This window comes from Oculina patagonica, chromosome 2 (assembly GCF_052425735.1).
Source record: "Oculina patagonica isolate OP01 chromosome 2, crgOcupat, whole genome shotgun sequence".
Taxonomy (NCBI): Eukaryota; Metazoa; Cnidaria; class Anthozoa; order Scleractinia; family Oculinidae; genus Oculina; species Oculina patagonica.
Window position 1 is genome coordinate 13,759,929 of NC_135759.1, and position 20,868 is coordinate 13,780,796.

Consider the following 20,868-nt stretch of genomic DNA (forward strand, 5'->3'; position numbering starts at 1 on the left):
CTTACTAAAAGATCATAAAACTTTTTTTTGTTTTTTCTTGCAAAAGTGTAAAGATCTTTGTTATTTCTGTCAGCTTCCGGTATGTTCATTTTCCATACACGAAGCCAATCATTAAAATTGTTTCTTGTTACAAAAAACATATTGTTCCTTTGTGGATTTCTTTGAAATTCACGGAGGTTTTCCTCCATCATAGCTTGCAAAACTTCTGACGAATATCTTGCGGCAGCCATCTGTTGTATATACACAAAGGAAGAATATTTGTTCAATTGAAAAATATTTCTGGCGCACCAATGCAGCTCGCGATTTTTTGCGTGCCGCTCGCGCTTTTACACACATGTATGATGGGAGTTTTGGTCGCAAATGGCGACAAAGAGCGAGGCGAGCCAGCGAGCCGAGCGAGTTGTTGCCATTTGCGCCAAAACTCCTATCATACATGTGTGTCAACCAAGCCTTGGAACAAGGTTGTTTAATGGCGGCCATAAAATATCGGAAATAAACGTTAAAACAAAACGACTTCTGATGTTCGTAATGGATTGAAAATTTGCAAGGTGAGTAAGAAAGTCTTATTGTACACGAAAATGTAAAAATATGGAAATCGAAAATTTGATCGTAGTAGCACTTTAACTTACAGGTAAGTCTCGTTTAATTTCCTATCTTGCAAGAACAAAAGAACAGTTGATATCTCGAAAGAAGAATTAATGCCTTGACGTTCCGTAAAGGCAGGTTAAACACATGGTAGACCGATCTCAGTTGTTATTATTGAGTATTTTTTTTTAAATTCTGGCACTTATTTGACAAAAGGAAAATAACCCATGCAACTACTTGGGTCGTCTTAAGAAAACACCCTTCAAAGTAAAATTATAACATTTCAAGCATGACTAGCGGTGAACCGAGGAGTTGAACTAATGTGAAATACCCCTAGGTAGATCTCATATCGTGCCTGAATAAAAGATGTTTAATATGCTCCCACGATGAATTATCTTATACTATATTACCAACATGCATTTAGGAAATATGAAAGATAAGAGATGATAACTCGTTTGACTCGATTAAACACGTTACTCATTATGCTTCACTTCTTCTATCTTGAACGGCATGTTATGGAGATGTTTTTTAAACGAGTTATTATAACAGGGCATCACATAACAGATGCATATTGTGTTTTTTCTTCATTTCTTGAATTGATATCAAATTATTATAAATGCAAATGTAATTATATCATCCCTCTTCTGCTACTGGGATATTTACATTTTCTCTCGCTAAGAAAGAAGATATTCTGATTAGCGCAAAGGACAACTACACACCCTTTGTAACTTTGTTTACCTTTCGTAACATTAAAGAGATTTTGCTTTAAGTCAGACCGTTTCGAAGTTGACATTATTTGACATCAACGATAAAGCCTCGATTCAGCCAAAATATATACGCAGGGTAAACATTCAGTCTTGTCTCCCGAACTGAAAATAAAACAAAACCTATTTACCGGAAACAGACAGCTTGTGCCAGACAGAAATCAAATTCAGGGAATTGTTTTCCATTCGTATAATGCACCAGAAAGAACGAACAACGAGAAGTGAAACACAAACAAGAGGAGCAGCAATTAACTGCAGGTAATTGTTAAGCCTTCTACTATTTTCTAATTCAGATACTTTGAATTTTCAAAGTCCGTTTTCATAACGTAGTTTTTTCAATGAGTAAACGGCATATGCACGTAATTAGCTTTTTGCCAGGTGCAAAAGTGGACAGTGTTATAAATGGATTTCATATATTTTTAGTTTTATATAAAAAAATTAAATCCGAGATAATGTATTTCGGAACATTATTCCTCCATTATCATTCATTTTTTTTCGTGATACGCGTAATGGTTGTTTGCTAGACTAGATCCGTCCCCCCATTGTGGCACCACCTGATGATAAATTATTTTGACAAGTGAAGACTGACATGTCGGTACTTAGCTACGAAGTCTACTAGTATTAAAGTCTCTCTTAGTCTTGAACCCTGTTATACAAAGACGACACCTTTATACCGTGCCAAATTTTTACTTAGAATTCTATAATTGAACTTATCACCAGTATTATTTGCTTGTAAGGCAGGGCTGGACTCTACAACATTTACTTTCGGTTTTGTAATATTAGTAGTTTTGTTGCCAGGTAACTTTGTTCTTTATTGCAGAGAGCTATTAGTAAAACAAAACGTATAGCACCCCCGGCATAAGAAAATGAAAAAAAAAAAAACATTTCAAATTTAAACGTGAGAGGAGTTCTGTCGGAGTGTTTAGCTTACTGTAGCAGCTCACAATTTCAATTTTTGGAAGAGGTTAGTACTGAAATAATTGTTTGATTATCGGCAAATGGTCGCAAATGAATCAGGTAATTTTGAAGTTTTCCAGCTACATCCAACCAATTTGGCTGCCAGTTCGCGCGCTCTATCTTGAAACATCATTTTTTCAACCAATAGAAATTTGAGAGCCCTTATCATGGACATTCTTTATGTCATTATATTCCTCCCGATCGTTGTCATTATTTTTTGTTTTTCACACTAGCTGATGACATCAAAAATCAACGTAAGGTGTTATTTTCGTTTGCGTGATCATGCCGTTATGTCGTTTTTATGTCGCTATTGTTAAACCGACTAATTAAATTTATTTGCGATTCGTAACATTTTTCGTCCATTGAAATTGATACAACGACCAGCAAATATCAAAAAAAAAATTTTACATTTATCGTTTCTTGTGTCAATGTTTTGAGGACTTTGAGTCTGTTACCCCCGGGCTGTTACCACGAGAACGTTGCCCTGTCGGAGAAATTTGTCTGCTATATTTAGAACGTATGCCTCACGGAGATGGGAACAAACATATAACGCGATGAACAGTTCATAGGCTTTTTAGAACAGGGAGTACTTGTGTTTTTACAGCCAAAGCGGAAATACCAAAAAGGTACGTGCTTCTGAAAGAGTTTCATACATGATTATCAATCAATAAATTAAATGCAACTTTGTAGCTTTCCATATCATAGCTACTTTCTTTCTTGATTGCATTTTAGTATATTGAGGAAAGCTTTTTTAGGAGAGGAACGTGCGGCAGTTGGGAACCAAAAATTGTTTAATTTACACACTGTGTTCCCAATGCATAACGCCACAATGAAGGTTCAGCTTTGATATGTTTGTTCGACAACCTCGTTCCCAGGGCTTTTCCCTCGTTTAAATACCCTTAAAGTACAACGTTCTAGTTACGATTTAACGTTTAATTCAACTTGCCACTTCACAATGAATCTGCTAACAATACAACTGAAGAAAAATGTTCTTATACCAATAAGAAACATAAGACAAATAAAGGAATAAATAAATAAATAATAAGAAAGATATGCTCCTAAGTGATGAAAAAATAATGATCAATACTAATAAACGTCCTCTGTAAGAGGGTCCATTTGAAGTAGGTTTGGCGGGATGTGGAATGGGCCTCAAAATCAAGGCGGGATGAAATAAACCGTTCTCCCAAACAAATCCTTTATATTTCGAGGGTTGTTCAGTGTGCTGGCATTCATCTTCTGCGGATTTTTCAAAGGTGGGTTTGCATCTCGCACGGCTGCAATGACATCTGAGCTAATTTGCCTTATATGCTTGTACTTCGCTAATCAAAATGTAATATGTTTGTTGGTTGCCATTGTGTTTATCCGCTGGAAGCTTCTGCCTGTTAAATCTGCTGGAAAAATTCCCCTCACCAGGGATGCTTTAGAGAGATCGCTGTATTTACGAAACATTTTAATGACCAATTCTTGTTAATGGTGCAGGGGAGTTGTGACTACATAAGTTCGCAGTCGAACGCCGAAGTTGTCAAAATTCTCTCCTTTGCTGTCGCCATAGTCGCTATTTCAACACAAGTCGTGTCGTTCGTCACAATTTTATTTCTTCTATGTCGATGTTAAAATGCTGCGTCGCTTCTCGGAATTTATCCTAGCAGGACCTCGGAAAAGAGTCTAAAACCAGCTTGCATTTCAAGGTCTTGTAAAGTTGTTTAACAATTTTAACTCTTTTAAAGCTCAAACAAACTGTTTTCACTGCGCATGCAACCGGTATTTTCTCCAGGTAGAGAAAAATCAGCCGTTTCCCGACTAGTGTAACAAGAACTGCAGAATCCCACCCTAGAAGAAAAAGCAACTGAGTACGACTCGGGCAGTGAAACTTGTGAGCTCGAGGGTGAAGGTTTTGTAAAAGAGGACAGTGGTTTGGCCATCAGTAAGCTACTTTAAGTCTGTCGACTTTCTAGTCGGGATAAAATCTCTACTTAGCTGTCCTTTACGGTTTAACAGTCGATTCGTTTTACAAAACCTATGCCTGAAGTACTAAGGTGAAAAAGTATCAAAACCGCATTAGTGGCATAAGTGGCGTCATAGTTCACAGCCGTAGCTCAGTAATACGGTTTCCATATTATGAAGCAACTTGGAGCCCTTCACACAGTTGGTCTTGCCTTAGCTTAGGAAAGTAATTTGGATTTTAATAGCTACTAATTATAAGCTAATCAATTAACGGCTTCCCTTTGCGTATAACGGACGGAGGAAACTTATACTTATGAATTGAGACGTTAGCAGGCGGGATCGGGATGAAAACTCTCAGTTAGGGGGGATAGCGGGATAAGGGCCAAATAGGGTAGCGGGATGTGGGATTGCAAAAGCCTATTTTGGACCCCCCTGTAAAGCATAATAAGAACGGAAACAGTATCACCAATGACTCGTGACACCACTATCGCTCTAGTACTGTGTGCACGTGCTAGAAGCGTGCATCATTAAAACCAAAAGCGAACATTAGTGAAAACAAAACTACTGGAAAATGACAAGAAATGTTAATGTTGCTTTCTTGATCCCAGTTTCGTTTACACTTGTACAAGAGAATATGAAGTATTATTCTCTTGACTGGTACGAGTTCTTGTGGAATCAGGATATCTTACGTACTGCAGTTGAAAAATTCAACCATGACAATCAACCTTTCGGTTAACATGGGGGTCGGGCTGGTTAAGGAACACGCTATGAATTTTTTTATTATTAAAATACATTGTTAACAATGTAATGGCTATTCTTACTAACATAAAAGCTGAAAAATATGAAATGGAAATGATGCCATTGATGTTATTATTTAGCGAATAATCACGACTCGGCGCGGACGGCGCCAAACATGATAAATTAAGACTTGAGAGTGATTGCCTTGTCATAACCATAAATCAAAAGTGACGACTTAAATGCAATCAATCATTCAACTTGTCATGTGCATTCAAATACAAGAGAATTGGCATACGACAGATTAAAATAAGGCGAATAGTCCAAATGGACTTTTTTCAGTACATGGTATTTTGACTCAATTTAGTTAGGCTATCTATGTGCCAGAGCGAGTCAGGTAGGATCAGTTCGAGACGTAACATTTTCGATTGAATTTTTTTCTCTGGGAGAAAAAAATGCGACAAGAAAGACTAGGGTGTACTCATTTTCTGCAAATGTTTGTTATTGAGTTGAAAAGCCATCTGAAGAAAACACTGATACCGTACATATTTCACGGATCTGCATGTACAGCGTAGGTATACTCGGTACTTCTGGTACACTAATACTAAACTAAGACTGGTTAAAGTTTTGTTTTTCATTTAATGGTGAACACAGCATTCTTTAGAACCTTTCATTGTAACTTCAAGTACACAACGCTTCTACTAGACTGCCTGATTATTACAGGGAATGCCTTTTCGTTTGAACAAAATGAACTGCCTCACCTGCCTCTCTTCATGATCAATGGTGACTGATTGCTAACCAGATCATTGTTTATGGAACAAAAAATTCATTTGTATAGGAAAGAAATTAGTTTTTAACCGTAAACTATTCTCCTTAAAGCTTCATAAGGTCGGATACCTCTTTCATGAGGTATGCATCAAGCCAATACCACCATGCAAAATTTCAGTGCCCTGGATTTCTTATTTTTGAACACCCTTTTTAATTCCCTTCCGCCCGAAGAAAAGAAGGTGATGAGCTATGATCCTGTATCGGTGCCCAACCCTGTTAGTGACGAGGTGTTTTTTGCATTCAAATAATAATGACGCGTATTTAACGGGGATACGTAGGGCACGGTATTTAAGATAATTCTATTTTAATATTTTTGTTAAAATAATTACGAGCTCTAAACTTTAAATTGGCAGAGCAAAAGTCTGTTATTGGCAAAATCACGGCCACATAACAAACAATAATGATTTTCGAGCATTGTAAATGACACTTTCATACACTGATTAAGATAAACTTGAAAAAAGTCGGGCCGAAGTTTTTCAAGTTTACCCGAACGCAATTCGTTTTAATCTTCTCGAATTTTGCCCATCCATGCCCATTTTTGGCCTTTTTGTATTTCTTTTGAGTTCTTCTACAGTTTGAGGCCGTTATTGTGATGTGGTCTGTGCCGAAATTGCCTAAAAAAATTGCGTCACATTGCCCCTTTTACATAGCTCTCTTCTAAAAGAGTTTACAACATTTTCGTGTCAAAGATTTACAAGAACTTGAACATTTGATGTTTCATATGAGTAATTATTACAATGGTACCGTTTGGGGAAGATGAGATTGATGGCTTAGTCTTGTATTCAAGAAAAAAACCAAATCAATCAAAGTGAATCCTTTGAGAGTAGGTATAGAACACCCTATTAACCGGATACATTTAGCTTTGAAGTCGTGGATTGCAGTTTGTTCTTTTTAAATGTCTTTTCAAGGTGAAGAACTACCCGAGCTAGTGTTGCTGGAACATCATGGGTACGGTTGAAGATTCGCAGAATCGAACCCCTTTCTTCCAACAAATTTCTTTTGGAGTGGGTTACGTGATATTTGACGTTGCCAACTTATTGTTGTCCTCGTACAGACTGTTTTTTCTGATGAGAGTGGTCGGTTTGTCAGCATCTAATGCAGGCTGGATCACACTTTACAGCCGTTCCCTTGGAGCTCTTATTATTCGACCGATGGCCGGCTACTTATGTGACAAAGTGAATATTCCAGTTCTGTCACGCAAGCATGGAAAGAAGATGACGTGGCACCTGATAGGTTCCGTGTTGACAGCTGTCAGTATGCCACTGTTTTTCAGCAGTTGTTTAGTTTGCAGCAGCGAGCCAAGTCAATGGCAACTTATGGTGTACCACGTCGTGATTGGTACATGTTTGCCGACATCCTATGTCTTCATAGAAATTGCACATCTGTCATTGGTTCCGTTTATAGCCAAGAATCAAAGTGAAGCTATCAAACTTAATGCTTTAAGGTATGGATGCCGTTTTCAGTTGTCCATGTTATATATGCCATAAGGGCAAAATAAGTTAGAGATTTTTTTTTGCTGTTGTCGTTTTGTTGTTTAAAATTCTATTAGCAATTAAACGTCCAAGAATGGTACGCGTTATTTTGGTGGTCATTGAGACAACGTATACATCGGTCTCTTCCGCCATGCCATGGCGGAAGAGTTAATTTCTCTCTCTCTACACATGATGTGTAGAGAGAAATTAAATGTTAATCCTTTTTATTGAGGAATGTTAAAAGTATTTTGAGAGCTTTAAGGGTAACCTGAATTTATTAACAAATAACTATGATAACTGTAAACTAACTATTAGATCAAAGCATAATATTATGTAGGCAATGTGATAAAGGGTAAAACGTAAGAAACATATGCTAAACACTACCTTTTACTATCAGAAGTTAAAAGTCTTTTTATATACTTCCAGGAATTAAAACTTGTCAGGGTTTTCTTCTTATGCTATTTAAAGCAATTAGCAGGATGGCTTATATAATTTTAGAAAACGTGAATTTTTAGAAAACGTGAATTTGTTCAACCCCAAATCTTTCGGTACTTTGGAAAACACTCTTCGTCGGGCCTTTTTCCTAGTAAAATATCTTAAAATTTTGCGCGCTTTTTGGGGGAGAAAAGTTTTTTTTTTTTTTTTTTTTTTTTTTTATATAAAAAAAAAATTTTTTTTTTTTTTTTTTTTTATTTTTTTTTTTTTTTTATTTTTTTTTTTTTTTTGTTTCTTATGGTCCCCCCCCTAATTAATAATTTTTTATTTTTTTTTTTTTTTTTTTTTTTTTATGTTTTTATTTTCAACTTTTAACTAACTCTTTGCATTCTTAGAATGGCGTGTACATTCTTAACTGGCATCGTTACCTATCTTGTGGCTTGGGCGATTTTAGGACGAGACAATCAAAATCAACTAACAGCAGAAAGCTCAATGGATTTTACAGTAAGAATAAAAACTCAGGATCCTGAGGTTGTATGCTGAAACGAATAGAATAAGGAATCTCGACCCACAGAGAGTAAAGAATTGTGATCAATAGCTAGACCTCTACCACAGAGTATATTTTTATGCATAACTTGAGATAAACACATCATAAATTGTATTTGTCTGATGATGCAAACCTAACTGTCTTTCTGACTTTTTTCAGGTGTTGACTCTAATTGTGGTAGGAATTGGTTTAATTTTTGCCGCGATCTTTCATATTGGAACCAAAGAGCCCATTTATGACACATCAGCAAAGAGAAGAGTTTCAACCATTACCATGGTAAATTTTGTGGTAAGATACTTGGGTCTTTTTCTCTTGGATTAATTATTTCGGTTGAATTGGTTTTTCGTGTTGTATTGGGAAAAATGCATTCCGGGTTGGCCTGGTAGATCAATGTTTCAACCGGCACCCAAACTAAGTCGAAACGGTGGATTTGGTTGAAGTTTTTCTGTAAAAGAATTTTAAAACAACTCGCTTTCAACCCGAATCAGCCGAAGATCAGATAACAACCCAACCAATCCAAGAAACCGAAACCAGTAGTTCTGAACAGGGGAGCAAGGACCCCCTGGGAAGCCGCACATGTTTATCTCTAATTTATAAATATCGAATACTCTTTTGACTGTTGAATTTTATCTTTGCCGTAGGGAAAAAGATCGCTGATTCCGTCTAGTGTTCTCATGCAATCAATGGTGTGTATAGGAAATGAAAACCTGGTTAAAGGTACGTTTTCTGGTCTGTATCAGAGTTGTCAAACCGTCTTGTAAAGGCAGATGAAATGAAACTGATAGCTATTGAGTATTCAGGTGAAGAATTTTAAAAAAGGCTATAATTCTTTAGAATGACAAACGTTGCATCTAACGGTAAAATCCCTTCCAAGGTTGACTGGTCCGTTAACGAGATCCTGCAACCTTCAGATTTTCAGTTATGCAAGGTTTGGAAGAAGGCCTAGTCAAATATAAGTTTGATAAAATATACTGTCTAACTTTTGCTTGTAAAAAAAGCATATATGCATATTGTTAGTGTACAGGCAATACATGAGACAATTCACTCAACATCTCATCAAAAATGTGGTAAGAACATTCTCAGTATTTATTTGACTTTAATTCCTTTAATAGGACCTTTGTGTTTTTTTCCTTTTTTAAGATGTACAAGAAAAGAAAAGAATGTGTGACCAGATCATTGAAAATCTGAAGTCGAGGGAAGAACGTAATGAAATCCAAAGCACGGAAGAGGAGAACAGCCCTGTTAGAAAGAGCAGTTTCCCAAGCCGGTTCATTTGTGCACTGTTTTCTGATGACAAAGACGACGAAATTGAAACTAACCAAGCTTCTGAAGAGAAATCTGCAGGGAAAGCAACTTCCAACACGAATGAAGCGTCATTTTCTTCGACAGCAAGAACGTGTGATCATGAGGTGCTGGTCAAAGAGGTTAGAGCGCTACCACAAGAGCGAAAAAGAAGCCTTCTTTCGACTATTATCGAAAGACTCACTGGATTAGATGAGAATGATGCTTCAAACAAGATGTTGGCAAATCCGTCTGAAGAAACCGATAGCGGTCTGGTTGCCGTAGTGTTGAACTTTACCAATGAAGCCAACAAAAACGTCAATAATGTAACCTGCAAAGAGAACGGAATAGGCAATAGAATGCATTTATCGAAAGCGCAAAAGAAAACAGAGAAGAAAAATACTGTAATGAACACTCCAGGTGATAATAAAATGCTAGGAGAACTTTTTGAAGCTGGCCCTTCTTTCGGTGTTGACAATAAAGCATTCGACCTCGGTGAAAGAGAATCAAGACCAAGGTCTACTCCAGATCAGATAACCGTCGCAAACGTAGATCAGGATGTGTCAAAGTCACCAGAAATGGATCGTGATGTTGCATCAGGCACTTTGATGAATAACAAACCTTTCGTTGTTTCTACCGATCCCGAACCTGCACTTTCGCCGACACCAGGAGTTAAGACAGTACGAGCCTGGCTCAAGGATCCTCATTTTTACAAAGTAATATACGTTATTTGTAGACCCCTGTGTAGCTGGTGTCCTTTATGACGTAAGGGTCATACAATTGAACAATGTCAATTCTGTTTCCATTTCTGCAGGTTGCCATTATCTACGCGAGTGCAAAACATTTACAAGAACTTTCCAATTCATATTTGCCGTTGTTTCTTACTGACACGCTTAAGTTTGAAAAGGTAACTTTTTTACTTCCTTTTCGTCCTCCCGCTTACTCACTTACTTAGAACAATTGATCAGTCGCTCAGCCAGCAAGCCAGCCAGTCAGCCAGCCAGCCAGCCAGTCAGCCAGTCAGCCAGTCAGCCAATCAGCCAATCAGCCAGTCAGCCAGTCAGCCAGTCAGTCAGTCAGTCAGTCAGTCAGCCAGGCAGCCAGCAAGCCAGCCAGTCAGTCAGTCAGTCAGCCATGCAGCCAGCAAGCCAGCCAGTCAGTCAGTCAGCAGCCAGTTAGCCAGTCAGTCAGTCAGTCAGTCAGCGCAGCGCAAGCCAGTCAGTCAGCCAGTTAGCAGTAGTAGTAGTAGTAGTCAGTCAGTCAACCAGTCGTCAGCAATAGTAGCAGCAGAGTAGTAGTCGTAGTAGAGTAGCAGTCGAGTAGTAGTCACCACACAGCGGCCAGAAGCCAGTAGTCGTAGTCAGCGTCAGCAGCCAGTAGAGAGCAGTAGTAGCAGTAGAGAGCCAGTAGTAGCAGTCAGCAGTAGTAGTAGTCAGAGTCAGCCAGCAGCGTCGCAGTCGTAGTCACCACACAGCGCAGCCAGGAAGAGCAGGCGCCAGGAGTAGTAGTAGTCGAGTCAGCCAGTCAGCGGCGCAGCGCGCGAGGGCGCCAGTCAGAGCGGAGTAGCACACCAGCGCAGCAGAAGCAGTGGGGCAGTCAGCAGTAGTAGTAGTCAGGCAGCCAGTCAGCAGCAGCAGCAGCAGTAGTAGTAGTAGTAGTAGTAGTAGCAGTAGCAGTAGTAGTCACAGTAGCAGTAGAGCAGTAGTAGTAGTAGTAGAGAGCAGTAGTAGGTGTAGTAGTCACCACCGCGCAGCCAGAGCAGTAGGAGGGGGCGGCGAGAGTAGCAGTAGTAGTAGTAGTAGAGTAGCAGTAGCAGTAGCAGTAGTAGTAGTAGTAGTAGAGTAGCAGTAGTAGTAGTAGTAGTAGTAGGCGCCAGCAGCAGTAGCAGTAGAGTCAGCAGTCAGCAGTAGCAGTAGTAGTAGTAGCAGTAGAGCAGCCAGTCAGCCCAGCCCGCAGAGTAGTCGGCGGAGTAGTAGTAGCGCAGCCGCAGTAGTAGTAGGGGCGGCGAGCAGAGCAGAGCAGAGCAGACGAGAGAACAACGTCTCAAGGAGGGTCAGCAGTCAGCCAGTCAGCCAGTCAGCCAGTGAGTCGGTCGGTCAGTCAGTCAGTCAGCCAGTCAGCCAGTCAGCCAGTCAGCCAGCCAGCCAGTCAGCCAACCAGTCAGTCAGTCAGTCAGTCAGTCAGTGGGTCAGTCAGTCAGTCTATTTGATTGCCATTTCAAGGACAAGTCTTAGATCTTAAGGGAAAAAATTATACAAACGATTCTCGTAGGTATTTCAACTTAATATTTTTTTATTTTGCCTTTTCGGCCTATTTCTGCACGTATGGTTACGTAGTCGATAATCTTACCAATAGCTTTAAATATTTTTCCGTTATTCATTCGCATGAGTATTGCATCAATCAATTATCTTCTTTCTGCCAATGTTTTTATCCTAAAATGTTGGGCACTGTGATTTGTTTTAGGAATCTATAGCTTATCTTCCACTTGTAATGCTAGTTGGTGCGACGGTTTCTACTGGAATCACGAAGAAGGTTATTGGAAAAATTGGAAGCAAGGTGAGCTACGCTCTTTACGTAGTTTGCTTATATATTTCATTATCACTTAAAACTGTGCCTATGAAACTGCAGAAAGAGCCAGAAATTGAAGGACGACGTAAATTCAGAAGTACCGTAATGTAGCCAATGTATAGTACGCTTGATGTGGTGCGGTGGGAAATAATGGAAAAATAGTCAGCTCACGGCCCTTGACAACTTCCCCAAGGTTTACATTTAAAAGTGAATTACATATAGACTCACTTGTGTGATATAACTGCTTTACCTTGTAAACTGAGCCATCTTTTTATTTCAGCGGTCGTTCATCTTGGCTGGTCTTCTTGTGATTGGAACTTGCGTGTGGTTTTATTTTATTACCCAGTCCACCAGAGTGCTAACCTACCCGGCCGCTGCTCTTCTGGGGTTTGGATTCTCCGCTATGTTTGTTAATGCACTTAGCTTCGCAACTGAACTCATTGGAGACAAAAAAGTGAGTCAGCTGATAAGTAGAACCACGAGTTTCAGTTGCATTTCTGATCACCTTTCATCTCATACTGCTTTACGTGTTGCGCAGTCTCGAGGTTTTGTTTTCATTTTTGTTTTGAATTCGTTTAACAGCGTACATAAAGTTTTGAGTCCGGCATTACGTGTCGTTTCGTTCAGGAATGCTCTATGAGCTGAAACGTGGATTTAGAATAACGTTAAGGTACTTTTACTTGTTATTACTGTTTTGTAAGGCTGTGTGGCGTTAATAATGAAGAAAAAAGTAAGTTTGTCCCGTACTTTTTATTCTGACCAGTAAACATTCTTTCGTGTGAGGCCTAGGCTCACTCGGCACATCAACCTTACAGGCAGAGATTGCGCAGTGCGGACTGGAAATCATCTTTAACATTGGAATAACTTAACATTTCCAGAAATAAAATCGTCCTGTCTGTTTAGATGTTGTAAGCATTGGATCTTTGTTCACTTTATTGTGTGTTGTAGATTTAATTTCGTTCTTTTCTGTTTGTACTGTTTTTTTTTTTTATTTGCCATTATTATTTTTAAATCACAATGAACGTCTTTCTCTCAGAGCAACTCTGGTTTCGTATTTTCCTTCTTTGGTTTATTAACGAGTCTGACTGGAGGAGCTTTGGTCGGCGTCATACAGAATTTCTATCCTGAAGAAAGGTAAAACTATTTTCCTTGCTGGGCGTTAGAAGTAGTGTTGGAAGGTTAACCAGGACCTAAACTATCCCTGTCTTCTCGAAACTTAGTTCTTTCTTAGAACCAATTGTGCACAAAATTGAATATTGATACTTGATACTGGCTCATTTCATATAGAAATGGCAACGCCAGGTAAAATAAGATAGAAAAAAACGCATATGACACTGCACCTAACTTCATATTAAAACAGTCTGGAGCTTATTTATTAAAGGCTGATATATACTAGCTAATTTATAATCATTGTTTTCTGCAGTGATGCATCTGAGGACTGTGAAGAGTGTGGTGACTATGTACGAATTGTGTTTTTACTCGTACCAGGCTCACTTGCTGCCATCAGTTTGTTGATTGTGTTGATATTCCAAGCCTCACACAAAACTTCTAAGCGAAATGGTAAGATAAATGGTTGCTAATGCTAGTGTCGAATCTGCGTGGATAATTTATCACATCCGAAGTCATTTTTTACGTTTCATTTTTATTTTATTTTATTTTTGTTTATTTTCTTATTTTATTTTCTAGCTTTTCATTCGTTTGATAACTGTTAAAATATATTGCGATGTTAAGCATGCATTAAACCACACAATGACTTATAGAAGTCCGAGAGCCATCAAAGAATAAGACTGAGCTCGACATGGTACGACATGAACGAGTAAACTAGCCTGTTAGGCTCTTGGTAGTTGAAGGGGAAAGCGAAAAACGCGGGCGAGCGAGGAAAAAACGAGAGGGGACGAACGCCTTCTTTTTTTCCTCGCTCAACCGCTTTTAAAATTCGCCCTCCCATAACTACCGAGAGCCTGGAGCAGGCTACGAGTAAACCTGCTCGGAGATACTCGCCAAGGAACGGCGGCGTGATTGGTGAATTCTATTTTAGGGCGACTTTACAAGAGTTACGCGATTAGATCATCCTGCATCAGATTTGCTTTCTATATTGAGTCACTTGAGATGTAAAACTAATGGAATGTGGGTAGAGTCAACCAGTAACATATAACAAAGTATGCAGAGGCACGTTGGGGATTTGGGCATTGGGCATTATGGCCTACCGTGCTGTTAGACAGCAATTTACTCTTCTTACTTGACGTCTACGTGTTTTCTATTGCAGCTTCAAAAGCAAATGTAGCTACACAAACAGATGCAGCTGAAGAAAGCTATCAAAGTGGAGACTGAAAGAGCTGATCCACATGCCTATATCAATGCCATACGCAATAAGAGTGGGACTTTGTTAAGCGTATAGTGTAAAGTTAACCCAAGTCAATATACTCCTCTTCTCGAATAGCAACTTTTGCTACTTATTTTAAGTTACAGTTGAAATTAGCAACATCCTGAATAAAGTACAAATTAAAGCACATTCAATAAATCACTAGCTATCAGTAAATTTTTAAATGAATACTTTTTGGTGAGTTTAGTTCCGGAAGTATTTTTCAGATGGCCAGTCACAATTTTTGTTTTAGTTTAGGTCAAAATATTGAAAATAAAGAGGTAAATTTATTGTCAAATAAACTGTTGTTGTTGTTGTTGTTGTTGTTGCTATCGATAACTAACTTAACTGAAATCATAGCTGACGCAGCGTAAATGATCCGCGTAAATGTATCTTCTTGTAAACTTCAAAGTGGATAAATCCGTAAATTACGGAGAACTATACTTATTTTTGTGTGGAGAGCAAATACATGTGGTGACACTGGTGTCACGTTAAGTATATAAAGTTATGAATGCCCAATGTCAGCCTCTTGGCCCGGGCGTCCTCGTTTCCTTTTAGGAAACTTACGAACCCACGACGGGGAAGGGCAACGAGAATGTCGCCAAACAAAATATTTAATGAGCAAAACAATACGTGAAAAGACCAAATCCTTCGTAGTCTGAAGAACGTAAACCTCAACGACGAATTTTTCATGATTTTAGTTCGAATTTAATGCAAATCCGTCCAGAGATTAGTTTTGACACCAATGAGAACACAACCTTCAAATGATCCAGAACCCGAATAGATCCCTAAATTGACCCTGAAGTGATAAAGATCCCGAAATGATCCCGATTTTTTATTTAATTAGGGACTGCTCAGATTCTATACGTTATCATATACATCTGAATTTAGTAATTTGGTAACCAATATATAAATTACTTGTAATTGCTTTGTTTGAAAAAAATGAGCACTTGAAAAAATATTGCTTTCTCGGCACACAATGCGCGTATTGAACAACACAAGCGTAGGAGTGTTGTGTGTTGTCAGTAAACAAACTCGATAACGTGGCAAAGGCATACGTCACGTTGAAATGTTTTGACCAATCATTCAGCTTTAAGGCTGCCTTGTCAGTCACCTGCAGAAGTGGCAATTAATTTTGTCTGCTGTTAGTAGTGGAGCGTGCAACATGCAAGGAGGGGCGAGTCTACCATGACAACAAAACTTCAGATAAAAGCTGCATTACCTTGAGTTTTGAATCTCTTTAACCTTAAGTTTATAAAGAAGGGTATATTTGAGGTATAAAATGGCGTGAGCGAGGCGGTAATTGTCGCGTCTCATCGTTGTCTTTTCATACGGTTCGATTATACCAACGGAAAAACGCACACTAAGATATAAACTCTCAGGAATGCGGTAGCTTTTTATCCAAGCTGCAGATATACATGTGACAAAATTCATTTTGTTTATGCACCTCGTGGATGTATCGAAGTGTGAAACTATACAAAGAACGCGGAATGTTATTTCCAACTATGGGCACACAGTCTTTTGTTTGTAAGTATCTTATTGACGAAGAAAATGTTCAGTGAACGTACGTAATCAGATATAGGCTATATACAGTTTCTTGCACATAGAAAAACTGATGTTGTGGTTTAAAAACGCGGTGCTTCTTAGCTTAACCGTGTTTGTACCATATCCTTGAAGGAGACACGTTTTAACGTTTGCTTTTTTTAATCATTTATGACATTGCTGTTGTTTTAAGACGTTACTGCACCTAATCTACCACGACGTTGTTGTTTGAACCAACTCGACAGCCCTGAACAACAAAGATTAACTTCTTAAAAGCGAAAACGAAAGTAAGGTAAGTAAAAGCAGTTATTAGCCAAAGCCTTCAGTTTCTTTTTGTATGACATAAAACTCAGTATTACATGGAATCGCTAGCGCTTGGCCATGTTATGTACAGTAACTGGGAACGCCAAATTGTCGAAACTATACATTCCTGTCAAATGAATTCGTCGAATTAAATGACTGACAATAGCAAGACAGCAAACTACACAAGTTTGGAGCCCGATTAACTCAATGAAATGCAGCTGCCTTTCTTCAACTTTCTCGTTAGCATCATTTCAGCAATTCAGTATAACTTATTTTAATAGTAGATGTTTTGATTTTTTCTTTTTTTCAAGTCTTAGCTTGGAATATATATAAAATGCATTTTTATAAGTTTTCTTCAATGTTATGTTAAAAACAAGAAGACTGCTACGTACGAGCAGATAATACAGATGTGCTACTGTTTCAAACGTTAACCGGCGAAAGTGCTTTATGCGAGTATCTTGAGTTGTTATATTGGGTCAGTAATTAAACCTTGTCTAGGGACACCCCTGGATGCCCTTGAGCAACTTCTGCCTACTAATGAACTGACTTCGCGCTGCATACTTATAAGGCTATTTCGTTCCTATGATGTCGCACAATGGACCAAAAATCTAGAGTAGAACAAGCCGAATTAAGTAGCCATCGAATTCATTGTTATCGAGATATATCTAAACGCTCTGACACTAAACTAAGTATACGCTCGTTCGTTTGTCGAGAGCTATGTTCGATTAGAGCACAAGTCAAAAAAAGGCGTAACCTGTAACGAAGTTAAGACCATGGAAAAATGTTGCTGATTTGTTGTTAAATATTGGTAATTTATAATCGCTTTTGCTTTAAAAAATAAATTAAAAGCTGAATCAATCAAAAACAAGTCTTGTTTACGTGTGCGGAAACCTCTTTAATTTCGAAGTTGAAGATGGCAACCTATACCTTTTAAATACTGTTGCTAGGTGAAGAATACAGTACTTGGTGTTACTGACATGGGAACGGTCGAGGCATCTCGGAATCGCACACCATTCTTTCAGCAAATTTCCTTTGGAGTGGGTCACGTGATATATGACGTTACACGCTTGTTGTTGTCCTCGTACAGACTGGTTTTCCTGATGAAAGTGGTCGGTTTGTCAGCGTCTAATGCAGGCTGGATCACACTTTACAGTCGTTTTCTTAGTGCACTGGTTATTCGACCGATGGCCGGCTACTTGTGTGACAAAGTGAATATTCCAGTTCTGTCACGCAAGCATGGAAAGAAGATGACGTGGCACCTGATAGGTACCGTGTTGACAGCTGTCAGTATGCCATTGTTTTTCAGCAGTTGTTTAGTTTGCAGCAGCGAGCCAAGTCAATGGCAACTTATGGTGTACTATGTCGCAATTGCAACATCTTTGCCAACATCTAACGTCTTTATTGAGATCTCACACCTTTCTTTAGTTCCATTTATAGCCAAGAATCAAAGTGAGGCTGTCAGACTAAATGCTTTAAGGTACGAGCGCCGTTTTCAAATAAACAATACACTTTGTTTTCTGATTGATTAGTGGTCATAGTAGCAACATAAACATTCAGTTAAAAAACATTTATAGTAACAAAATAACAGATGATGATTATGGCATATGTGAGCAATGTATCGTTTATAAAACAGAAAAGATTGACACTGATTTGGTGACCATGGTGACTGACAGTTCATCTACTTTTTAGGAATTAGGTTTATACGTTGAAATCGAGAATATGTTTGATTTTTCTCGACTTCACTTTTTTAGAATGGCGTTTACATTCTTAACTGGCATCGTTTCCTATCTTGTGGCCTGGGCGATTTTAGGACAAGATAATCAAGATCAACTGACATCAGAAAGCTCAATGGATTTTACAGTAAGAATGAAAACTCACTAACGTTGGAAAATAACAGTGGGATAGTAAGGAAGCATTTGTCTAAATTGTTAGAATTTTTACTTCAGAGGAGCTCCCTTCGGCGCACGCAAGCGAAGCCCATACCTAACTGAATTTGGTAAACCCATCGTGCTTAATAGATATTTGGTTATTACCTGATTGTCCGTCGGACGGACAGACGGACGGACGTCCTTACGTCCATACGCCGGTTATATTTTAATATTATCAGTCGCATGAATTTTTCGTAACTTTAAAGGGCGAATTAGACGGTACGATTTTGCTGATGATTATCGCATGTGATACACTTACGCCATGACTACAACACGAACGGCGTCGTGTAAATCAACCTACAACATCCTTACGACAGACACGTACGCGTGTAAATGATCCTAAATCATGTCATAGGCCTGTCGTAAGCTTGTCGCATGCGAGAAAGTCCTACTGTTTAAATCAGCCTTAAAACGAGCATTCGAATTATTTATTTTCTTACATTACAAATAGACTGAATGCGACGATGTGGACGTTTCAGCTTGATCTAAACGAATTAATGATATGAAAATGCGCCAAAATTGTTTGTTGAGGAATGCTCACTCTGTGAGTTGAATGAAACGCGAGGAAAGCGAGCCGAAATATAATAGCACAGTATCTTCTAAATTCGTCTAATTCTGTAAAAATGTGACGTACAAAGAGTATTTATGGGAAGAATTGAAATAAATGCGCTGTTTAAAGCAATATTCCTTGCGCAAGTCAAATGAAGCAGTGCTTGGAGGGGGGGGGGGGGGGTTTACTCGTTTCTGTTTTGCGGCTGTGTTAATCTTGAGGATTGTAAACTTTGAAATGAAGCTAAGCTCAGAATAAGTCACGTTTTATGAAGTAATAGACAAAACCCAAATGTTAGCTAACACATGCTTTACTAACTTGGTTTAATTTGCTAGGCGATACCGTAAAAATGCGATTCGTTGACAGTTTCACCTTGTTTGGTCTTGTTTACCTTTGGGACATTTGTGTCTTACTCAATCCTAGGGCCTCATTGGCTTAATATCAGCCGATGCTCAGTGCGATTTTGCAGAATTATTGTTAAATATACGCACACACAAATAGAAAGTACTACTGAGAGCAAGTCTGTATGCAAATACAAAACGTTTCCTCCCTCTTTCAGGTAATGACCCTTATTTTGATAGGAATAGGTTTGTTCTTTGCTGTGATCTTCCACATTGGAACAAAAGAGCCCATTTATGACACATCAGTGAAGAGAAAGTTGTCGATTACAATGGTAAATTTTGTGGTAAGATGTTCAGGTCTTGTTCTTTTATTTTGGTTTAATATTTTGCGTTTGACTGCTTTAACCAAAATGGTTGTACAACAATTCGGACACCCGAACTAAATCAATCCAAACTGGCAATCCGTAGTCTATTAATTGGTAAGCAAACTACTGAGTTCTGAAAGAAGAATCATTCAACAAAAATAATGTAAAAATGAAAAATGGAAAAGCCCCGTATTGTATTTCATTGATAAGCCAGATCTACACTGACTACTTTTATCTCTATTGTAGAGAAAAAGTTCCCTTCTTCCCAGTGATCCTATGCAATCAGTGATGTCTATGGGAAATGAAAAGCCAGTCACAGGTTTGATCTTTGTTTTGCGTACTGTTCTTTCAAAGCAGATGAAAAAATGTTTGCTGTACAAATATTACTGATGTTGATAATTCAGGTGTGGAATGAAACATTGATATTCTTTAAAGCTAACAACATCTGGAACTTTTGTGTGCGTGTGCGTGCGTGTGTGTGTGTGTGAAATATGTTCGCTACTTTTTATATTTGTCAACAAGACATAACAGATCTCCTTATTCGAATACTAAATGTGTTTCACTATGTCAAAAAGAATACCAATTTGTACCATATGATATACTGTTGTACTTGCTGCTTTCCGTGTCATATTGTGATTTGAAACCATCCTGTTATTAACTTTTTTATATTTTTGACCGTTACACGTACATCTTATTCAGCTTGGAAAAGCTAGGTCAGTACGTTTGAAATCTACAATTTATTTGTACACGCCTTAAAAATATAATGAGGAAAGTATAGTTTTCTGTATTTACTGGACTTGACTCCTTTATTAACAACTGGTGGTAATTATTTCTTTTTTCCGGAAAGATGTACAAGCCAAGGAACGAATGTGCGATCAGATCATTCGTGGTCTGAAGTCGAAGGATGAAGCTAATAGAATTCAACATACAGAAAAGGAGAGCAATCCTGATAGGAAGAGCAGCTTCCCGAGCCACTTTATTGATGCATTGTTTTCTTTTGACGAAAAATATGGAGGTTCTAAAAACATGGCTGAAGGGAAAAGGATTTCCAAGATAGATGAAGCGTCTTTTTTATCGAAAGCAAGAACAGGTGATAATGAAGACATGTTAAAAGAAGTTAGAGCATTACCTCAAGAGCGAAGAAGAAGCCTTCTGTTGGGTATTATTGACAAACTAATTGGATTAGATGATAATGAGTTTATGAACGAGCAGAGCAAGAACTTGTCAAATAAGTCAGAAGAAACCGATAGCACTGAGTCAAGTGGTTACCTTGGCGTAGTGCTGAGCTTTACCAATGAATTCAACAAAAACGTTAATAATGTAACCAGCAAGAAAGAGAAGAATGGAACAGGTGATGGTCA

At 38.4% G+C, this 20,868-nt stretch overlaps 2 protein-coding genes across 7 annotated transcripts in view; both read left to right on the forward strand.

Moving 5' to 3' along the window:
- The first annotated feature begins 2,261 nt into the window (after positions 1–2,261).
- The window catches only part of LOC144643058 (uncharacterized), a 26,824-nt gene continuing 8,217 nt past the window's right edge, over positions 2,262–20,868 (forward strand). Inside the window, exons 1-12 of one of the 6 annotated variants that reach the window (XM_078502191.1) lie at positions 2,262–2,313; positions 6,722–7,257; positions 8,116–8,224; positions 8,427–8,555; positions 8,909–8,984; positions 9,408–10,264; positions 10,363–10,455; positions 12,012–12,104; positions 12,397–12,570; positions 13,153–13,250; positions 13,540–13,676; positions 14,383–14,750. In XM_078502191.1, coding sequence (XP_078358317.1) covers positions 6,758–7,257; positions 8,116–8,224; positions 8,427–8,555; positions 8,909–8,984; positions 9,408–10,264; positions 10,363–10,455; positions 12,012–12,104; positions 12,397–12,570; positions 13,153–13,250; positions 13,540–13,676; positions 14,383–14,447 — 2,331 coding nt within the window. In that variant the 5' untranslated portion in view covers positions 2,262–2,313; positions 6,722–6,757 and the 3' untranslated portion in view covers positions 14,448–14,750. Of the gene's footprint in view, positions 2,314–2,867; positions 2,933–3,488; positions 3,560–5,926; positions 7,258–8,115; positions 8,225–8,411; positions 8,556–8,908; positions 8,985–9,407; positions 10,265–10,362; positions 10,456–12,011; positions 12,105–12,396; positions 13,025–13,152; positions 13,251–13,539; positions 13,677–14,382; positions 14,751–20,868 lie in introns of those variants that run through there. The other 5 variants (XM_078502190.1, XM_078502192.1, XR_013568842.1 and 2 more) reach the window with 5 other exon arrangements.
- Positions 17,301–20,868, forward strand: part of LOC144638085 (uncharacterized) — a 7,839-nt gene continuing 4,271 nt past the window's right edge. The window contains exons 1-5 of the mRNA XM_078497215.1: positions 17,301–17,800; positions 18,075–18,183; positions 19,361–19,486; positions 19,754–19,826; positions 20,355–20,868. The exon at positions 20,355–20,868 is cut by the window's right edge and continues 68 nt beyond it. Coding sequence (XP_078353341.1) covers positions 17,301–17,800; positions 18,075–18,183; positions 19,361–19,486; positions 19,754–19,826; positions 20,355–20,868 — 1,322 coding nt within the window. The remainder of the gene's footprint in view (positions 17,801–18,074; positions 18,184–19,360; positions 19,487–19,753; positions 19,827–20,354) is intronic.